At 43.6% G+C, this 21709-nt stretch overlaps 1 protein-coding gene across 4 annotated transcripts in view; it reads left to right on the top strand.

Annotated features, from left to right (window-relative positions):
* Positions 1-21169, top strand: part of LOC306647283 (biotinidase-like) — a 35653-nt gene extending 14484 nt beyond the window's left edge. The window contains exons 2-3 of one of the 4 annotated variants that reach the window (XR_013760064.1): positions 8998-9066; positions 13114-13317. Coding sequence is in view for 1 of the 4 variants with exons in the window: in XM_079116515.1 (XP_078972641.1) it covers positions 9050-9066; positions 18098-18662 (582 nt within the window). In the remaining 3 variants the exon portion in view is untranslated. Of the gene's footprint in view, positions 1-8997; positions 9067-9173; positions 10651-13034; positions 13318-18097 lie in introns of those variants that run through there. The other 3 variants (XR_013760065.1, XR_013760066.1, XM_079116515.1) reach the window with 3 other exon arrangements.
* The last annotated feature ends 540 nt before the right edge of the window (positions 21170-21709 follow it).

Here is a 21709-nt window from a genome sequence, read left to right as displayed (position 1 = left end):
AGGAAGGGGCCAAGTGGCAGCCCTCAATCACCAAAGACAGGGTGGTCATAGTTACCATAATAGACAGCAAGGGGTAAGAAATAGACAGAATGTTTGGGTGTTTCTAGAAGCCAAATAGATGGGAAACTCACCAAATTCTTAAAAGCAGAATAATCCCAGAGCAAATGTACAAAAGTCTGCCCAAGATCATAACAGTTGAGAATCATGGCTTCTCAAACACTTCCCAGATTTGAGTCAATTTACAGATCCAGAACCCCTTGAATGAAGGGAAAGCCAGGTGCCCTGGAGGAAGGACTCTCATATAGTACAAAAAATCTTTCCTGTTAATCTTTCTCTCATCCTTCCCCAAAGGGACCTAAGGTCTTTTACCAGGGCAGCTGTGCATTGGAGAAAAGGCAATGGTCAGACCTTTCAGGGACTATTAGACACAGACTCTGACTTGACATTGATGTCACTGTGGCCCTTCTGTAAAAATAGGTGCTTATGGAGGTCAGGTGATCTATGGAGTTTTGGCCAAGGTCTGATTCACAGTGGATGCAGTGGGCCCCCAAACTCATCCTGTGGTTATTTCCCGAGTTCTGGAATGTTTAATCAGGATAGTTTATTTAGCACTTGGGAAAACTCCCACGTTGGTTCTCTAACATGTGGCGTGAAGGCTATTATGATGGAAAAGGCTAAATGGAAGCCTCTGGTGTTGCAGGAGACAGACTGGTCAAGAAATAGCAAGCAGCACTCAGAGAGAAGAACTCCAACTTTACACTGGCAGGCCAAGAGGAAAACAAAAACTCCAAATTCAGAGCCCTGATGCACAGTTTCTCACAATATTTATAGGTTATTTGATGTCCTCTTAGACCCATCCTATCATTGGGACTTTTGCTCTTTTTAAAAATAATTCCTAATCTTTGCGACTGAAGTCCTTGTTCAGGGTCTCCAACAAAGCATGTTCTCAGAAACAGATAAGAACAGCTCCTCTCACAGTCATTTTTTACATTTCAGGAGTGAGTAGTCAGACTCTTAGGGCAATTATTGACAATCCAAAAGGTAGGGACCCATGGTGAATTAGGTTTACTGGAGAAACGCAGAGAGAGAGAAGTGGAACTGACCCCTTCCGCAGACACAGATCTCTTACCGTAATGGTTTTGTAATTTCATTTGTAATTTCACAACCAGGTCTGGTTTTACCACCACACTGGAGTTGCCTATACCTGGGAAAATAGCAAATCAAAAGCAATACTCTATCCCAGGAGGGATTGCAGAGATTAGTGCCACCATCAGGGACTTGAAGGATGCAGCTGTGGTGATTCACACAACATCCCCATTTAACTCTCTTTGTCCAGAGTGCTTCTGCAAGACAGACGATGGGTCTTGAAATGGTTGGTTATTGTAAGCTTAATCAGGTGGTGACTCCAATTGCAGCTGCTATACTAGGTGTGGTTTCTTGACTTGAACAGATTAATACATTTCCTGGTACCTGGTTTGCAGCTATTGATTTGGCAAATGCTTTTTCCCTTTACATAAGGACCACCAGAAGCAATTTGCTTTCAGCGGCAAGGCCAGCAATATGCCTTCACTGCCCTTCCCGAGGGGTATGTCAACTCTCCAGCACTGTGTCGCAGCTTAGTTCACAGAGATCTTGATCACCTTCCTCTTCCATAATGTATTACACTGATCCATTGTATCAGTGATATTATATGTTATTGGACCAACTGAGCAAGACATAGCAACCACTCTGAATTGGTAGCGGAGCATCTGCATATCAGAGGATGGCAAATAAATCCCACTAAAATTCAAGGGCCTTCAACTTCAGTAAAGTTTCTAGGAGTCCAGTGGTGTGTGGCCTGCTGAGATATCCCTTCTTAGGTAAAGGATAAGTTTTTGCATCTGGCCCCTCCTGCAAATAAGAAAGAAGCACAACACCTCGTGGGCCTATTTGGATTTTGGAGGCAGGACATTTTTCACTTGGTTGTGTTACTTCAGCCCACCTAGTGTCTAGAAAAGTTTCTTGTTCTGAATGGGATCTGGAACAGGAGAAGACTCTGCCACAGGTCCAGGCTGCTGTGTAGGCTGCTCTGCCACATGGGCCATATGACCTGGCAGACCCAATGGGATTCGAGGTGTCAGTGGCAGATAGGGACACTGGAGCCTTTGGCAGGTCCCCATAAGTGAGTCACAAAGGAGGCCATTGGGATTTTGGAGCAAGGCCCTAGTATCATCTTCAGACAAGTACTCTGCCTTTGAGAAACAGCCTGCTACTGGGCCTTAGTGGAAACTGAATGCTTCACCGCGGGGCACCATGTTGCTCTGCGACTTGAGCTTCCCATCATGATCTGGATGTTGTCTGACCCACCAAGCCATGGAGTCGGACGTACACAGCAGCACTATCATCAAGTGGAAGTGGTACATACATGATTGGGGGTGGCAGGACCAAAAGGCACAAGTAGGTTACATGAAGAAGTGACCCAAGTGCCCATGGTTCCTACTCCTTCTGCAGTGCCTTCTGCCCCTCAGCATGAACCTATGGCTTCACGGGGTGTGCCTTATGATCAATTAATGAAGGAAGAGAAGATTAGGGCCTGGTTTACAGACGGTTCTGCACGATACCACCTGGAAGTGGACAGCTGCAGCACTGCTGCCCCTTTCTGGAACAACGCTGAAGGACAGTGGTGAAGGGAAATCTTCACAATGGGCAGAACTTTGGGCAGTGCATCTGATTGTGCATTTTGCCTGGAAGGAAAAATGGCCAGATGTATGATTATGTACTGATTCAGGGGTCATAGCCAATGGTTTGGCTGGCTGGTCAGGAACCTAGGAAGAATATAATTAGAAAATTGTTGACAAAGACATCTGGGGAAGAGGCATATGGATAGAGCTCTCTGATTAGGCAAAGGATATGAATCTATTTGTGTCTCATGTAAACGTCCACCAAAAAGTGACCTCAGCGGAGGAGGAATAGGACGACCCAATCTGCAGATATCAGTCAACCTCTTTCCCCAGCCACCCCTGTCATTGCCCAATGGGCTCATGAACAAAGTTGTCACAGTGGCAGGGATGGCGGTTATGCCTGAGCTCAGCAGCATGGACTTCCACTCACCAAGGCCGATCTGGCTGTCGCCACTGCTGAGTGCCCAGTGTGCCAGCAGCAGAGACCAACCCTAAGCTCCGGATATGGCGTCATTCCCCAGGGAGACTTACAGCCTTCAGCTTTACTTACTTTTGGTGGGGCTGACAAGTAGACATCTTAAGTTACATTAAAAACAAAAGACAAAAACACTGGTTTTCCTTTTAAGTGTCCATGTAGGACTGTGCTTAGGCTATTCTTTCCTGCCAGGTGTTGGTCAAAACCAAGATGGTCAAAACTGATCTTGTTCCTATCTACTCTTCAGAGTCAGCTGAGAGTCCTCAGAATCACTCTTGGGGATGTATGTGAAGCCTCTTGGCTCCTTTGATTTTCCTCTACCAGTGGTGCCATCTGCCAGGATGGGTCAGGGTCTTGCTGACCATACCTGGCTTCTCTTGGAAGTATCAGGGTCATTTCCCTCTCCAGTGGCTCTCCTCTTTGCAGAATGTGCACTGATTGTCTTCCTATTCTCTATAGAGGGTCCTCTCAATCTCCCTGATGGGCAGATTGGGTGACTTACCAGAGTTGCAGGGCCCAGAGAGGGGTCCTGTCATTCTCTGGATCCTGGCTGACCTTAGAGGGCAAGGGCCAAAATGTTGACTGCTTTTCCTTGGCCCTTTTACTTCCTTGTCTTTGGTCTCCAAATTTTTGGTTTTAAACATCTGGCAGGCCAGTTTCATCACGGGTTATAACTTCTATATCTATAATTTTACAGATCCCTCTTTCATTTAACTGGGGTCAGTATTAGTACTGGAAGTCAGCATTGTATATTATCCATCCTACAGGTGGTGGCTTATTATTTCAAACTGACCAAGTTGGTTTTATTAGAGGCAGTACCCTCTATTTGCAGGAGGTTTATATGGGAAGTGAACAAGCCATGCTGTATCAACAGGTACTTTCTCTCAGCCCTTCTTGCTTTTATGTTTGCTTTTGAAAAATCTGTTGTTCAAATCACCATATCTATTTTTTTTTTTTTTTTTGGGGGTGCTGGGGATTGAACCCAGGGCCTTGTGCAAATCACCATATCTTTATAGATAATCTCTTTTCCTTCTAGTTGCTTCTAAAGTGTTTTTTTTTTTTTTTCTTAAAATATTTAGAATTCAGATCTTATGATATGTAGGTGTAGTGTTTGTTTTGTTTTCGGTTATCTTAAATTTTTGACTTTCTGCATTTCACTGATAAAATTCTCAGCCTTTATTCCTTTATCATTTTCTGTGTTTTTTCCTTGTGAAATCCCTATTTGAAATATAATAGAGAACATCATGTCTGTCTTCCATGTTTTTTTCATTTTTGTCATCTCTCTGGTACATTTTAAACACCTTTTTTTGCTCTTACTCCCATGCTACAGAAATCTCTGCATCTGATTTTATTTGCCAACAACTTATTCTTTTATCTGTTTTAGATTCCACTGAGTAGTTCTTCAGTTGTCTTCAGTGTATTTATTTGATAATTCACACTAATACTGCAGTCATCTGACTTCGATGGGTGTGTCTGATTTTGCTGTATTCTGTTGTTTCTCTTGCATGATGGCTTTTTTTCCGTGTGTGTGTATGTGTGTGTTAAACTTTTGAATTGTGAAATTATGTTTACCTGGACACTAATTGTGGGGCTCCTGAGTGACCTGGGTTGAAGAAGATGTGGACTGGCTTGACTATTAACATCTCACAAGACCATTTTGTCCCATAGCACAAGAAATAAAAGCAAGAATCAATAACTGGGATCGATTCAAACTAAAAAGCTTTCTCTCAGCAAAGGAAACTGTCAGCAATGTGAAGAGAGAGCCTACAGAGTGGGAGAAAATCTTTGCCACTCATACTTCAGATAGAGCACTAATTTCCAGAATCTATAAAGAACTCAAAAAACTCTACACCAAGAATACAAATAATCCAGTCAACAAATGGGCTAAGGATATGAACAGACACTTGACAGAAGGAGATCTACAAGCAATCAACAGATATATGAAAAAATGTTCAATATCTCTAGTAATAAGAGAAATGCAAATCAAAACTATCCTAAGATTCCATCTCACCCCAATTAGAATGGTGATCATCAAGAATATAGGCAACAATAGGTATTGGTGAGGATGTGGGGGAAAAGGTACACTCATATAATGCTGGTGGGGTTACAAATTACTGCAGCCACTCTGGAAAGCAGTGTGGAGATTCCTCAGAAAGCTTGGAATGGAACCACCATTTGACCCAGCTATCCCCACTCCTTGGCCTATACCCAAAGGACTTAAAATCAGCATACTACAGTGATGCAGCCACATCAATGTTCATAGCTGCTCAATTCACAATAGCCAGATTGTGGAACCAACCTAGATGTCCTTCAACTGATGAATGGATAAAGAAACTGTGGAATATATATACAATGGAATATTACTCAGCCATAAAGAATAAAATAATTATGGCATTTGCAGGCAAATGGATGAAATTGGAGAATATCATGCTAAGTGAAATAAGCCAATCTCAAAAAACCAAAGGACAAATGATCTCGCTGATAAGCGGATGATGACACATAATGGGGGGTGGGAGGGGGGCAAGAATTGAGGAAGGAGGGACTGTATAGAGGGAAAAGAAGGGTGGGAGGGGTGGGGGGAAGGAAAAAAATAACATAATGAATCAAACACCATTACCCTATGTAAATGTATGATTACATAAATGGTATGCCTTTACTTCATGTACAACCAGAAACAACATGTATCCCATTTGTTTACAAAAAAAATAAATTAAAAAAAGAGAGGCCACTTTGTGCTCCTTTCTTATCTTGAGGATACCTGGGTCATGTGTATTGTGTGAATTTGAACCCTGAATCTGTATTAAGAAAAGCATTTGTTTATGACAGTTGGGGGGATGCTTTTTTCCCCTACTCAAAGCCCAAGACGAGGTATGTAGTTTCTAGGTCAGATAATTACTTTGACAGTTGTTTGCTCCGTCCATTCTTTCAAGGAGGGAATAGTTCCTTAAGGTTTCTAGGTGTCTGTATGTGCAGAGATCCCAGTCCAACCCATAGGTTTTGTCTTCCAGCCTATATGGCAACTAAAATCTAAACTGCTTGCATATCAAGACTGGAAAATGTGTCACAGGACAATCTCACCATTCTGGTTTCCAGTTATTTATTGAGTTGTTCTCCACTGGCTGCATCCTGGGCCTCTCCTTCCCCATTTTTCGTTCCTGAGTGCTGGCAGGTAGGAGCACAAGGTGATGGGACTGGATGAAGAGGTTGTATCCACCATACCCACATGTTATGTCCTCTGTTCATCCTGGTTCTTCAGTGGTGCTCCTGTCATGGCTAAGACAAGCACTGAGTCTGTTAACTGACCTGGATCAAGTTTTCCCCTCCACTGTGTTTAAATACTTTCTTTACTGCTCATTTCCACTAAATATGGTAGAAACACTTTACAATCTGCCTAAATTCTATGAATTCTATTGGAGAGGCACCTGGGGAAATAAAGGTGTCATTTCTGACTTGCATCTTTTCTTGGTCTGAGGAGTCAGCCACGCTGACGTGAGTCAGTGTATGGGACACCCATGCCTTCGTCCTCTAGTCCAGTGGTTCCTCAAGCCAGACCCAGACCAGGAGCAGGAGCACCAACATCACTGGGTAACTTGTTAGAAAATGCAGATTCTTGGACTTTGCCCCAGACCTGGGTATGAGGTCCAGTGGTCTTCAGGTGACTCTGGTGCCATGCTTTCACTTGAGAACCCTTGCTGTGCTCTGATCACCCAGAATCTCCCTCAGGAGTGTTACCCTGCCATTTCTATTTATTTCTCTTACATTGAGGACTCCAAAAGTTTGACCAATAAATTGCCCAAGTTCTTCAACATGTAGTAGGAAGGCTGAACCAGAAGCCAGGAGACCTGGTTTCCAGTCTCATTCTCACCATGAACATAGCATTTTCCCATCTGTTTTCACTGCTTTGCATGTCAGGAAGATAAAAAGAAATAATGGATGTTGCCTGGCAAGGTGTTGCACACCTTTAATCCCAGGAGGCTGAGCAGGAGGATCATGAGCTCAAGCCAGCTTCAGCAACTTAATGAGGCTCTTAGCAGCTCAGTGAGACCCTGTATCTAAATTAAATACAAAAAAGGGCTGGGGATGTGGTTCAGTGGTTAAGTGCCCCTAAGTTAGAAAGGAAGGAAAGAAGGATGGCTATTAACAGTTTACATGGCATGTAAAATGCAGTGTGTCGTTGGTACAAACTTTTGTTCCTATAGATTCCTTAACTCAGCCATATTTGCCTAAGCAGTGCTGTATGTCAGAGTGTAGGTGGGCACTATCACTTTTAAATCCAGTCATTCTATGGAATGTACAACTATAAGAAAAGAAATTGCAATAAATTTAGAAGTTGTGAATAAAAAATGTAATCATTGTGGAATATGGTGAATAATAAAAGCTTTCATGAAACCAAATCTTGGAAAAGCAAATGCTTTCTTTTTTTCTTCCTTTCCTTCTTTTCATTTCTAATACTTAACCTATCTATTTATTGCTTAAGAATCGCTCTGCTTTGTACTGTCATATTTAAGTAAAAAAGAACAACAAAGAATCTCTCTGCTATTGTGATTCTTAAAATAGCCACTTGGGTTTGCAATACTCAGTCTATCCACAGGGTGGCAGTAGCAAACCTGTGAAATCTTGGCTGGCTCTGCTTGGGTCCTGTCTGGACAACGTGAAAAAGACCATGACTTGTCCAATTACCACGGGCAAGAGCCTTCGGTAAAATACCTCGGAACTTCAGGAAGACTTTTGCAATGTTGGGGATTGAAACCCAGGGCCTTGTACATCTTGGCAAGTGCTTTACCACTGAGCTGCATCCCCAGCCCAGGATGAAGTTTTATTTTACTTGAATAATGAAGATAATTTCCCACTTGCGAAAAAGATGACATTTAAGTTACTATTTAAAGATCCTTTGATTGCTTATTTAGTTTAAGAGAAATTATTCTTGTCAATGCAGTAGAAATTGGCCTTAAAGGCATAGTACAAAATTACTTCTGTACATCATTCTCCTTTTTGAAGATAAAAACTGTGTATTTTTTTTTTTTTAAAGTGGAAGCACAATTTATCAGTTCAACCCAGAGGCTTGTAACTTACTTACCATTCCTTGTGTGCTCAGCCTTGGATTTTGACATCATCATCAGTTGCCAGTCACACAAGTGTTCACACTTGACCTTTCCAACTGCGATGTCAAAAGTTTTGCTGGTGGGTGGGTCTGAACAAAGCTGTCCAAGCTAAAAATGTTCCAGAGGCCAGTCACGGACAAGCTCATGACCAGCATATTCAGATGGGAAAACCAGAAAACAAGAGGCAGTTATAAAGTTTTCTGGGAAATAAAAGTTCTCTTCTATCCATTCAGATTATGTAAATTAGGTGTTAATGGACGTTATTTCTACTCCCTATATAAAAGAACTTAGATGAGGAAATAACAAAATTTATAAGAATAGTTTTTTTAAATATGTTTTTTTAGTTCTTGCTGGACCTTTATTTTATTCATTTATTTATATGCAATGCCAAGGATCCAACCCAGTGCCTCACACATTTGAAGCATGCGCTCTACCACTGAGCCACAACCACAGCCCAAGAATAGTTTTTAAACTAAACTTTACAGTGTTTTCTTGGCATTGTAACAATAACTTAGACCATGTGAGCTCCTGATGTCTCAGCAGGTCCCTCAGGGTTTGTTCCTTAGGATTTGATATTTCCTTTGCTGCTTTTTCCTTGCCTCCCTTTCCAGTCATGGGACTGTTATTCTCCTTGGCAAGTGAAGAGTGACAAGATCTTTTATGACAAAGATTAAACAGGTCTACATATAATGTTTAACATACATACCTGCTTCTGAAATTATCTTAAGAATGACTTAATAATCATTTTATCTTATTGCAGAAAGCACTATTGTAACAGTGTGGCTTGGAAGGAAACACAGCTAATTGTCAAGATGAATCATTTTGCAAGGTACGAAAAAATATCCCTTACGTATAAAAATATCTAGCAATTGACACGTTACCGAATTTACACAAAATAGATTTCTGTATTTTGATTTTGATTTATTTTTTCCCTAGATCAAAAGAACCTCCCTGATGAGGATTGGTGTTGGGGAAATACTTTTCCTTATGAACTGAGTTTCAAAGCTATAGTCCTTGCAAAGATCCTTGAAGTTCAGCATCTCCCCGCACCCTGTCAGTCATTTCTGTCCACTGGATTCTTCCTATTGGCATGTTGCAAGAACCTTGGCTTTTACTCTGTATGAAACGGGGAGTCATTAGAAGAGTGTGAGGAGTTTCTGTGATTGACCTAGGTTTCCTTGGCTCTCACTGGCTTTTCTAATGAGACAGGCTAGAGGAGGACAAGGGCTGTGCAGTGGGCTGTCCCATTATTTCTCTGTGACTCCATTTGGCATTCATTGTCCACCTTGTTTCCTTGGCCCCAGTTTCACTGCTGTGCTTGCTGCCTCAGGCCCTCTGCCAGAACTTCCTCTTCTAGAAACCTGAATGCCCTCCACTCGACCTTCAGTTCTTTGCTCAAACATCACCATCTCATTAAGACCTTCCTCACTCACACTATTCAAAATTGTCCCCTTCTGCTCTCCCACCCTCCTTTCTCTGCCTTTATTTCTGCTTTGTGCTTATCATCATCTGACACATAGGTATTTATCTGATCATGCCTGGTCTCACCACGTGCAGCTGAGCTCCAGGAGGGAGCCTGTTCACTGCTTTATCCTCTTACACCTACACTTGGGCCTGGCTCAGAGCCAGATGTTGCAGATGTCTGAAACAAGTGCCCTCCTGGCCCTGCCATTTCCTGGCAGTGGGTTTCAGGACTTCTTGAGCCAAGAACCCCATCTTGGAGCAGAGCATGCTCACACAAGATAAGCACATCATCACCTCAGTTGTGCATCCATACAGGTCCCCCTGCAGTTCAGTCTCCTATGTCAGATGCCCTTCGATGAAGGAGACTTTGTACTGCCTTGTCAGGCCAGGCACACCTCTAATGACACTTGCTTTAGGATCCAGGTCCTAACCATCCTTTAAGATGGATCATTTGCTTGATTTCCAAAAAACCCCTGACTCCAGAGTTCCCTGTGTCATGAGCTACCTGTGCCTAGTGTCGGGGCTGCTCTGCCCGCTCCATCCTGCCACTTTAAAATTGAGCACCCCCCACTTCTGCTGCCTGCTGAGCCCTTCAAAGTCTTTGCCCCAGCTCAGTTTGTTTTTTTCCTGAGACATATGTGTGATGCCAAATAGAGGGCAAGCCAGCATTTGCAGCTCTGGTTAAAATGTCTCCTGGTTCACCACTGTTTGGGAAGAGCAAACTGTCGTACCTATTTTTATTATAATTACTCATTCTCTCCTACCTTATTAAGCCTGCCATCTTTCAAGCATGAATACCTGGTTAAAATCCACATAACCTCTTATTATCAACCTACCTTTGTTCCCGCACAGATGATTGCCACTTACTGCTGTCCTACCAGGCTCCTTTTTGTAAATAATATAAATTTTATTTTCTCAAAATAGAAATAAATGTGATATCTTGCTGGTTTGGCAGTTGCCTTTTCTTGCTGGATTGCAAATTTTAAAATTTCTTTCTTTTGTACTGGGGATTGAATCCACGGGCACTTTACCACTAAGCTACATCCCCAGCCCTTTTTAAAATATTTTCATTTTGAGACAGGGTCTTACTATGTTCCCGAGAGTCTCACAAAGTGCTGAGACTGGCCTTGAATTTGTGATCTTCCTGTCTCAGTCTCCCAAGTTGCTGGGATGGATTATAGGCATGCACCACCATGCCCAGCTGCTGAAAACAAATTTCTTAAAATGTTCTGTGTCTCCAAATGAGTGGTACAGAACTCTCAGTTGAGAAAGGGGGAGCCTATGAATGTCACTATGACCTGCCACCACCAGGGACTAGCTCATGCACCTCCACCCCAGCTTCAGTTTCCATATCTCCTGGTGAGGCCATTGCCTTACGCTTTAAAAATACTGTCAATATAACTTTGAAGATGAAAGTTCTCTCCAGAGCCATTCCCGACTATCATCATTGTGACAGCAGAGATGGAATAGAAAATAGATTTTTGAGACATTTTAAATGATTCCTTCCTTGTCTTTAGGGACAAAATTCAGATATCAGTTATACTTTTGTTTCTACTAGAAAACTCAAAGACTTGTTGTACTTATCCTAAAACATTGTCGACAGTGTCCCAGATGAATGGCATCAAATCCTGGCATTTGGTGTTTGGATGGTACATTATATTCCCTGGGGAAAGAAGTAACAGTTTGAGAGGGGGCAGGGGTGGGAAGGAGAGTGCTTCTCATCTTCAGGAGTATTTGATTTTGCAAGGATTCTGAATGAGGATCCCTATTCTTATCCTGTTTCTGAAAAATAATTATGGTTTGTTTCTGGAACTTTGGATTTAAAAAAAAAAAAGAAAGACATTTACAGCCTAAGCACACACTAGAGTTAGGAGGGGGGGTTTGGACAGGGTGTTACTTCCTTTTTAAAAGGCAGCAGTATGATTCCTTGATTTGTCTTTGTTATCTTGATGTTTAATTTGGATTCCTGAGCAGTTGGTCAGCCCCTGCCTGTCTCCACAGGGCAGGTGGCCTGGCCATGGCACACCACCTGGTCAACCCATGTGCTAGGGTAGGGGCTAGAGCTGGGAGGCCAGGCTGAATATCAAGACAGAATTAGACTGTTCCCTCTAAAATGTTTAGTACTGCTCACTATTAGAAGTAAACATTCCTATTCTTTTTTTTTTTTTTTTTTTTTTTTTTTTTTTGCAGTGCTAGGGATCAAATCCAGGGCTTTGTGCTTTCAAGGCAAGCACTCTACCAACTGAGCTACACCCCCAACCCACAACATTACTCTTCTTGAAGGAGTGGGGAAACAGAAATATCATTCACGTCTAGTCTCTTATGGTAGGAACTACAAAGTAGAGTTTACTCCTTTGAACATTCCAGTTCATTTTCTAGAAAATTCTATTTGATTATTACATTTTTAAAGGATTTTATTTCCAAGTGGGTATGTGTGTGCATTTTCTTTCTTTCCTTTGAAGTATTGGGAACTGAACCCAGAGGTGCTCTACTAGAGAGCCACATCCCCAGCACTTTTTATTTTTTATTTTGAGACAGGGTCTCAACTAAGTTGCCCAGGCTGGCCTCCAACTTGGGATCCTCTTGCCTCAGCCTCCCGGGTTGCTGGGATTACAGGAGTGTGCCACTGCTCCTGACACAAGTATGCTTTTGAGCAAGAGATTTGGAGTCACAGAGACAAACACTGAGAAAGTGATGATGTGCAACAACACTTCTGAAGTCAAGAAAGAAGACAAAGCTGTGCCCTGATTAGGAGACTGCTTCTTGCCTATCTGTAACGGAGAGTACAAGCGGCATTTAAGTAGAAGCCTGCAGTTCCTTGGCCCCAAATAATGTTGTGCTAACTAAAGGGAGCATTTTCCATTGTATTCATTACTATCCAAAGGGAGAATTTTAATCCTTCTGGTTTTTATGGCTAGGAAAGCAGAGCTATATTATCAGGATCATCATGACAATCATAGCTGCTATATATATTTGTACAGAGGGCAGGAGGTGGAGTATGAAATACGATAAATAGAATAGTTACTATTACTTAAAATTTAAGCGCACAGCTAGGAAAGTAGTGACGCATACAGCCTTACTGAACACTGGGTAAGAAAATCATGGCAAACATCAAGTCTGTTTTGGAAATGTTCTAAAATGAGATTGTGAACACAGCCATTTTAAACGTAGCTTGGTACGTGTTTGGAAAGAAACACGTTCATCAGGAACATGAAGCAAACTCTGAGCTGCAATGTCATGTGGGTGAGTTTAATTACTGGGACTAATAAATCACAGCTGCAAACGTTAGATTCTTGGCAGGATTCCTTACTCAGCTGTTTTCCCCTTGCCCAGTTACATTCCAGATTTATGGCCTGCACCTCGTCTGGAGCCAGCAGGAAGTTTGCTCTTTTCCTCTTCGTCTGTTATGCAGCTGCCCTGGGAGACCAGGCCGGGGAGTACTGCGTGGCTGACCGTCAGAGGGCTGTTATTACGTGGCGGCCGTGTATGAGCACCAGTCGGTCTTGAGTCCCAACCCCTTCGCTCTCACCAGCCGCCAGCAGGCCTTGGAGCTCATGAACCAGAACCTCGACATCTATGAACAGCAAGTGATGACTGCAGCCCAGAAGGCAAGAAATGCTCCTCCGTCATGACCCGGGCTCCTCTCATAGGACAGAATGAAGTGTGCTTTGATCCTGGAGCAGTGGTTGGGTGACCCTAGGCTTCCTATGACCTCTGTGGAAATCAGTCTAGCAAGTAAGCCTGAGTTGACTTAGGTGGCTTGAGTCTTGTTAGGAATGCAGAATTTCAGGCCCTACCAAGTCAAAATCTGTATTTTAGCAAGATCCTCATGCAATGCTTTTGTCCCTCAAGTTTGAGAAGCCCTGGGCTAAGTCACAGGTTTTCCATGTGACTGTGCACCAGAATCCTGGGGCCTGCTGTAAACAAGTGTGGGTGCCTGGGCTACTGAGAATCTGCTATAATTGGTCTGGATGGGGTGTGGTGTGGGCATTGGGATTTATTTATTTGTTTATTTATTGTAATTTTTTGCAGTACTGGGGGATTGAATCTGAGGTGCTTTACCTCTGAGTTATATCCCCAGCCTTACCCCACCCTTTTTTTTTTTTTTTCCAATTTTTGAGACAGGGTCTCACTAAATTGCACAGGCCTTCAACTTATGATCCTTCCACCTCATGAACCTCATGAGTAGCTGGCATGAGCCAGCATGGTCTTGGGATTTTTTTTTTTTGAGTCTCCCCAGGGGATTCTCCTATGCAGAAAAATTTGAAAATTATTGAGTATGATGAACTCTCACACTCTGAGGCTTTCACAGCTTACCTGGGATAGTCAAATGTCCAAAGAACTGCCACTTGCTGCCTGCAGATTATTTGGGGCTCACTTCATCTCTTGTGCCAAACTAGGAACAGTCTGAGACTTTCGCCCAGACAGAACCAACTCCAAGACAAAGGCAGGTCAGTGCCAGTCTTTGTAAAGGCTTCCTGTTGGCTTTATTTCCTCTCCTGCCAGGAAGCCTAAGGATGGAGGAGAGGCGCCCCATAGGGCAGAGGGGAAATGTTGGTGTCAGAAGTAAGCAGACGCCCTGCTGGGGAACCCATAACTGAAGGAGCCCGGCTGCTTGAGGACCCCCATCCTTCCTCCAGGGGAAGTCAGCCCCTGTGCTGGCACACACCGACGTGTGTGGTGTGTATACGCAGCTGGTGCTGGAAGGGAGCTTCCAATGGGTGACATGCTGCTCTTTTGTCCCAACTGACTAGTTTCTACTTGAACACCCTTGGGGCCCAGAACTCGCTGTTCACAGGCCCACGTGTGCAGTGGTGGGAACTTCTGGATAGGCCTTCCTTTCAGTGAGCACTGTAAAGGCCGCCCTGTAACTGCCACCACAGTTTGTCCTGGAACTAAAGAGCCCAAGTCCCTTTACCACTGTGCACCTTCTGCACACCTGGAGGCTGGCTGCCATGGCCCCCTGCATCTCGCCCTGTTCATTGGGGAATTCCAATTCCAGTCCTTCTGCCAGAGACTTCCCAGGTTTCGCCTGTGTTCAGGGCTGTGTGCCGCCCTCCGGGCTGGCTGAAGGGACAGGCTGCAGGACACTTTCCCCTCTCATTCCAGACTTTGACTTCTCACTGTGGATTCACAGAGCACTTGCAGTCAACTGAAACTCCTGTGCCCTTCTTCACACAGACACCGTCTGCCACTACCTCCCATACTTAGGAAGCTATTCACTGAGCCCAGGAGCAAGACTTCACATTAATGTCATTAAATGTCATCATTCCAGCCCGAAGGGTGATTTAGAGATCTTTACTTGACCTCCCGCATATCGGTTTCCTGCACGTCATTCACACATTTGGTCATTTATGTCTCTGCTGAAGTCAGTGTGAAAAAAAAAAAAAAAATCCCAGCTGTGCCCACAGACCTCCTGCTGCCACATTCCCTGGGTGGAGGTGTTTGCTGCACTGTGCTGAATCCAGCACCTCGGTTTTACCTGCTCTTGCTTCTCTATCCTGTTCCCAGGACCATCCTGAGACGTTCAGCACATGCCACCCTGAAATCCAGAGACTGTGACCAGAGAATCCCCAGCTTTCCAGTTTTAATGGAAACACGTAGCATGGTTTTGAGGAACTTGCACAGGCTGCAGGACACCATTCCATTATTAGAGCGGGGGTAGAGCTGACCACAGGATCCCTCTGGGGCTCACTGGTGCTCAGCTGCTCTGCATGGCTACGTACGTGCATTTAAAGCAGCTGCTTTGACACCTGATGGGGAGCATGTGTCAGCTGTCCATCAGACTTGTCTAATGGCAGAGGTTTCTAAACAAGCCTCTTGAGAAGCGTTTCTCTCTTGGCAGAGGCACTCATGGGGGAGAAAGGAGTTTACAATGATTAGGCCGGTTAGGCTCTTGGGTTGGTGACCTTCGTTCCTCAGAAGGAATTCTTTGATCTCAGCAAAGTCTATCGGAAAATGGCTGGTGGTGTTCATCAGGAGTGCTGACAGCTTGTCACATCAGACCCAAAATTTCTCCCAGCTCAGGCGTGGTTCCCAGCCTCATTTCTGGCTGGAAAGTGGTTAGGGAATGCAATTTAATTTTCATATTAATCAAATATGTATACATGAATCCATTAGGAGCCATCCAGTGCTCTCAGAGTTTTGATTTTCATTAAAGAAAATACCTATAAATTTCAAAAAGTTAAAAGCATGACTTTTTTTTTTTTTTTAAATTTTTGGTACTGGGGATTGAACCCAGGGGTACTCTACCATTGAGCTACATTCCTAGTCATTCTTTTTATTTTGAGACAGGATGTCACTAAGTTGCAGAGGCTGGCCTCACATATGATCCTCCTGCCTTGGCCTCCCAAGTTGCTGGGATTACACAATGTGTGCCACCATACCCAGCAAAAGCATGACTGCAAATATAAATGAACCAAGTATTTATTTAACTCATTAGCTAATGAAGGAACCAGTAACATGGTAAAACTGGTTCAAAAGAGAATTTGAGGAATGGAAATGTGTCTTTCAGCAGCCCACTGAATAGTGAAATGAATTTGCTAATAGATATAAAACTAAGTATTATCCTATAGGACAATATAATTATAATCTTTGGGAAGATCTTTTAAATAACAGTGGTATATTCTCTAGATAAATAATCCTTAAGTGATCCTGTTAATCATTACTCCAGTATAATTTGGAAAGACACTCATTCTTTATCTTGCTTTACTTCCAAAAGTGCAATGATTTTTCTTTATACAGTCACCAATAAGGATGCCATGGGATGGCTAGTCTCACTGTGCTGCAGGGGATCTACCTTGGTATAACCTTTCTGGAAAGCTATTTGGCAATGTGTGTTAAGAACTTGAAATTGGGACTGGGGATATAGCTTAGTGGCAGAGGGCTTGCCTACCGTATGCAAGGCCTTGGGTTTGACCTACAGCACCAAAAAGGAAGAGAGAAAAACCTATAATTTTTCATAAGTATTTAACCCAGAAATTTCACTTATTAAAACTTCATTCTAAAGAAATATCAAGGATTCAGACTTGTGTACAATTTCATTAAGTAAATGTTTTGAGGCATGCTATATGCACATGGTCACACCAGAGTTTTCTTTTTATCATAAAAAGTTGGAAATGATTCAAATATCCAATAACAAAGGAGAAAGCATGGTGTCCTCTTAATGAGGTCATTACAAATGATTATAAATATATATGCACATATGTGTATACACACATATGTATATATATTATATATTTTTTAAATTTATTTTTATTTTAAACAAATGGGATACATGTTGTTTCTGTTTGTACATGGAGTAACAGCATACCATTTTCATAATCATACATTTACATAGGGTAATGATGTTTGATTCATTCTGTTATTTTTCCTTCTCCCCCACCCCTCCCACCCCTCTTTTCCCTCTATACAGTCCCTCCTTCCTCCATTCTTGCCCCCCTCCCACCCCCCGTTATGTGTCATCATTCGCTTATCAGTGAGATCATTCGTCTTTTGGATTTTTGAGATTGGCTTATCTCACTTAGCATGATATTCTCCAATTTCATCCATTTGCCTGCAAATGCCATAATTTTATTCTGCTTTATAGCTGAGTAATATTCCATTGTATATATATACCACAGTTTCTTTATCCACTCATCAATTGAAGGGCATCTAGGTTGGTTCCACAATCTGGCTATTGCGAGTTGAGCAGCTATGAACATTGATGTGGCTGTATCTCTGTAGTATGCTGATTTCAAGTCCTTTGGTTATAGGCCCAGGAGTGGGATAGCTGGGTCAAATGGTGGTTCCATTCCAAGCTTTCTGAGGAATCTCCACACTGCTTTCCAGAGTGGCTGCACTGATTTGCATCCCTACCAGCAATGTATGAGTGTACCTTTTTCCCGCATCCTCACCAACACCTATTGTTGCTTGTGTTCTTGATAATCGCCATTCTAATTGGGGTGAGATGGAATCTTAGTGTAGTTTTGATTTGCATTTCTCTTATTACTAGAGATGGTGAACATTTTTTCATGTTTGTTGATTGCTTGTAGATCTTCTGTGAAGCATCTGTTTATATCCTTAGCCACACATCCGAGGCAAGCGTTCCACCACTGAGCCACGACCCCAGCCCCACACACTTTTTTGTTTTAAACCCCTCTAGGTTCTCCAGTGCCTGAGTTGCACGGTCATAAAGGGAGAGATGTTCTTGGTGACCAACCTTGGGACAAAACAGCTGTGTCATAGCAATGACCCAGGGTGCCCAAATGATGGGAGATACCAGTTTAACAAATGTAGTGTTCAGCAATAATGGAACCCTTGTTGACCTCTACCAAAAACAACCTCTACTTTGAGGCAGCGTTTGATACCCCTCTTGAGGTGGGTGGCATTACTTTTGATACCCCCTTTGCTGGCAGGTTCGGTGTCTTCACCTGCTTTGACATACTGTTCTTCGACCCTGCTGTCAGACTGCTGAGAGACCCCGAGGTGAAGCACATGGTCTACCCAACTGACTGGATGAACCAGCTCCCGCTCCTGGCAGCCATTGAGATTCAGAAAGCCTTTGCCACTGCCTTTGGTGTCAACGTCCTGGCAGCCAACATCCACCACCCGTCTCTGGGGATGACAGGGCGAGGCATACACACCCCTCTGAAGTCTTTCTGGTACCATGGCATGGAAAGCCCCAAAGGTCGCCTTATCATCACCCAGGTAGCCAAAAATCCACTGGGTCTTGTTGGGACCAAGAACACAACAGGTAAAACAGACCCACCCCACAGTAAGTTTTTAAAAATCGTGTCAGGTGAGCCATACTGTGAGATGGACGCTCAGGAAGTCCTCTGTGAAGCCACCAAGTGGAACGTGGATGCTCCTCCCACTCTTCACTCTGGGATGATGTATGACAACTTCACCCTGGTCCCTGTCTGGGGAAAGGAAGGCCAGCTCCAAGTCTGTTCCAACAGCCTCTGCTGCCATTTGCCATAGGACAGGCCCACCTTGACCCAGGAGCTGTACGCCCTGGGGGCCTTTGACAGCTTTCACACTGTGCACGGCACTTACTACATTCAAGTCTGCCCCTGGTCAAGTGTGGGGGTCTGGGCTTCCACACCTGTGGGCAGGAGATCACAGAGGCCACGGGGATATTCGAGTTTCACCTGTGGGGGAACTTCAGCACTTCCTATATCTTTCCTCTATTTCTGACCTTGGGGATGACCCTGGAATCCCCTGACCAGGTTGGCTGGGAGAATGGCCACTATTTCCTGAGGAAGCGTGGACCGTCCTCTGGCCTGGTGATGGTGGCTCTCTATGGGCGACTGTATGAGAAGAGCTAGGACCAGTGTGTGATCCATGGGTGAGCTCTGGCTGTCACACGGCAGCCCTGCCCTCCACAGGCCACAGGGCATGTGCACCAGGACCACCTCCACCTGGGGGCAGCAGCCACCTCTGTTGCACCACATCCCCTGGGGGAACGAGTGGGAGAGGCAGGTTCCCTCTTCCTACACGTCAGTGCTTGAGACATTTTCTGGTATTTTCTATTAATATGTCTTTTCAAGCCAGGAAAAGAAGCTCTAGCAAATCTCTTGGTACACAATTGGTTTTTAGAGCTAAAGCAAAAATAAATGTCAGTTGATATTTTACACATCCACAAAGCAGTGATTCATTTTTTTCCTTGTTAAGTGACGCCCAGATGTGTAAATATTTCACAAGCCTCAACCATTCTCTAAGGTAAGAAACAAACTCTCAGAAGCAAGAGAGAGGGCTGCTGTGGGGACCTTTCCTGTTCTGAACTCTGTCCAGGTGAAATGGAAATGCCAGAGCTACCAGCAACTCAGGAACCCAGAATTGGAAACTGCTTTTAAAAATAGAAAAATTTTCCTCTCATCTGCTTTTCTGTCAGTAAATGAATGTGTAGGCAAGACTTGGAATAACTGGAGAGATAGTGCAGCCCTCTGGGTGGGGAATGGAAAATGTTGAGAGGCACAGCGAGGTGGGGGTGAGTAACGATTTTTCTGCACAGCGCGGCTCATCCAGAGGTTCCCTGGGCCTTGATAAACTGCATGTTTGCTTTGGGAAAGCTGTTCGGCCGTGCAGGATGCCTCGACACTGGTATAATTCCATTTGTTTGCCGTCCCACAGAGGGTCTCTCCTGTGCAGGGAGGCAAGGCACCCCATATAGATAAGTATCAAGAACTGCCCCGGAAATTAGCCCACTTTAGTCAAGCATTGAGTCACTCAGCAGGCATTTTTCGGAGTGCCCATGGAGCTGCAGGGCGGGGGGCTTCACAGGAATAGTTCTAGATGCAAAACTGTATTCAGTATGGTGAAGACATTTTTAGGCCATTGATTTCTGTATGATTTGTATCCAGTGTTTCAAAGGCATTTTTTAAAAGGATTTTTATTCTGTGCCTCATAACTTGCAGATAATATTCTAAGTGTAGAATGGATGAGCAGTCTTATTTGCCTCTTAAATATTGTAGCTATTTAGTTTTATCTCCTTTTTTTGTTTTGTTTTTCAATAGAACAGTATACACTAGAGCTGGGTGTGGTGGCTCATGCCTGTAATCCCAGCAGCTCAGGAGGCTGAGGCAGGAGGATTGCAAGTTCAAAGCCAGCCTCAGCAACTTAGTGAAAACAAAATTTTTTTAAAAAAGGGCTGGGAATTGGCTCAGTTGTTGAGAGCCCCTGGGTTCAATCCCTGGTGCAACAACAACAAAAAAGTATATGTAGAAAAATACAGACTTGTATAAAGTAAAATATGAATTTCTTTCCCCATTCTCTGGCAGCGTAGTCTTCCTACCCTCTTCGGTTTTTTGGACAGTCAAGAACACGGATGTTGTAGTCCACGTGTGTGGTCTCTCCGTTCAGTCTTCATTGGGTGGGCCTTGCCAACCTATTTAAACCTTCTTGTGTTTGCTCATCTGGGAATGCATACTGACTGCCAGCTGGCAAAGAAGCAAAGCCATCCACAGTCCCTGCAAACTCCTCCCTCAAAAATGCCAGGAATGAGTCACGTTTTCAGGAAATAAGCAGCATGACTCAGAACTCCTTAGGAAACCTTGGGATCCCTGTTCCCTGGGAAGTTCCCCTGGAACAGGGGCAGGACCTCTCCCACAGATGACTGTCACCCCTGCCCTCCCAGTGCAGACTCTGCCAGAAGAAGTGAGCTGGCAGTCCGGATGTGGTAGTTCACAATCTATTCTGCTTCCCTGCCCCAGACCCTTGGGAGACCCAAGTATTTTTAAAATGCACATCAGAGCTTTATGTCAAGATGATTCAAATCAGCCTGAGAAAAGCCAGTCCTAAATACAGACTTGGTGCAACTACTTTACCCAAGAAGCAACTTGTAAGCACTTGCCGGATCCACATTCCAGCCAGAGTTCATAAACTATCTCTGAGTTTCTTTTTCCTTCTCCCCTCTTTCTATTTTGAGATGGCCTCCCTACATTGCTGAGGTTCTCATTAAGTTGCTGAGGATGCCCTTGAACTTGAGATTCTCCTGCCTTGGGTCCCAAGTCACTGGGATTACAGGTGGGCTCCTGAATTGCTCTTTCCTTACAATTGATAATGAACTGCTCATGAAACAAATAAGGGGAAATCAAATAATGGTGGTTAATGGTGGTAGAACAGTGATTTTTTTTTTTTTTTTTTTTTTTTAATAATTGAAAGAAGTAGTTGCCAGATGGCAGAACAAAGGATAGGGGAAAATGAATAAAGTAAGTAATTTTCAGGGAAAAAATATACTGAAATGATGACTAATGGTTGTGACATGCGTTTGTGAACTGTGATCCTGAAATTCAGGAAGCAAATGGTAATCTTGACCATAACACAGAGGCAGGAAATGAAGTGTATTTTTGGTGGAATCAGACTTGGGAGGAAGAGCTCAGTCCATGTGGTTTCTGGTTAGGTGCAGCTGTGCCTGGCTCTGAATTTTTCTCACAAAAGGAAGTGAGAGGCACAATGAGCAGCATTATGCTGCACTTAAAATATCTGTTCCCAGGCAGGTAAAAACTGCCCTCTTCATAGACTGTCCA

The sequence above is a fragment of the Sciurus vulgaris genome (genome assembly GCF_902686455.1).
Source record: "Sciurus vulgaris genome assembly, chromosome: 16".
NCBI classification, from domain to species: domain Eukaryota; kingdom Metazoa; phylum Chordata; class Mammalia; order Rodentia; family Sciuridae; genus Sciurus; species Sciurus vulgaris.
Note: the sequence above shows the minus strand (reverse complement) of the source record. Positions and strands in the feature narration are given on the sequence as shown.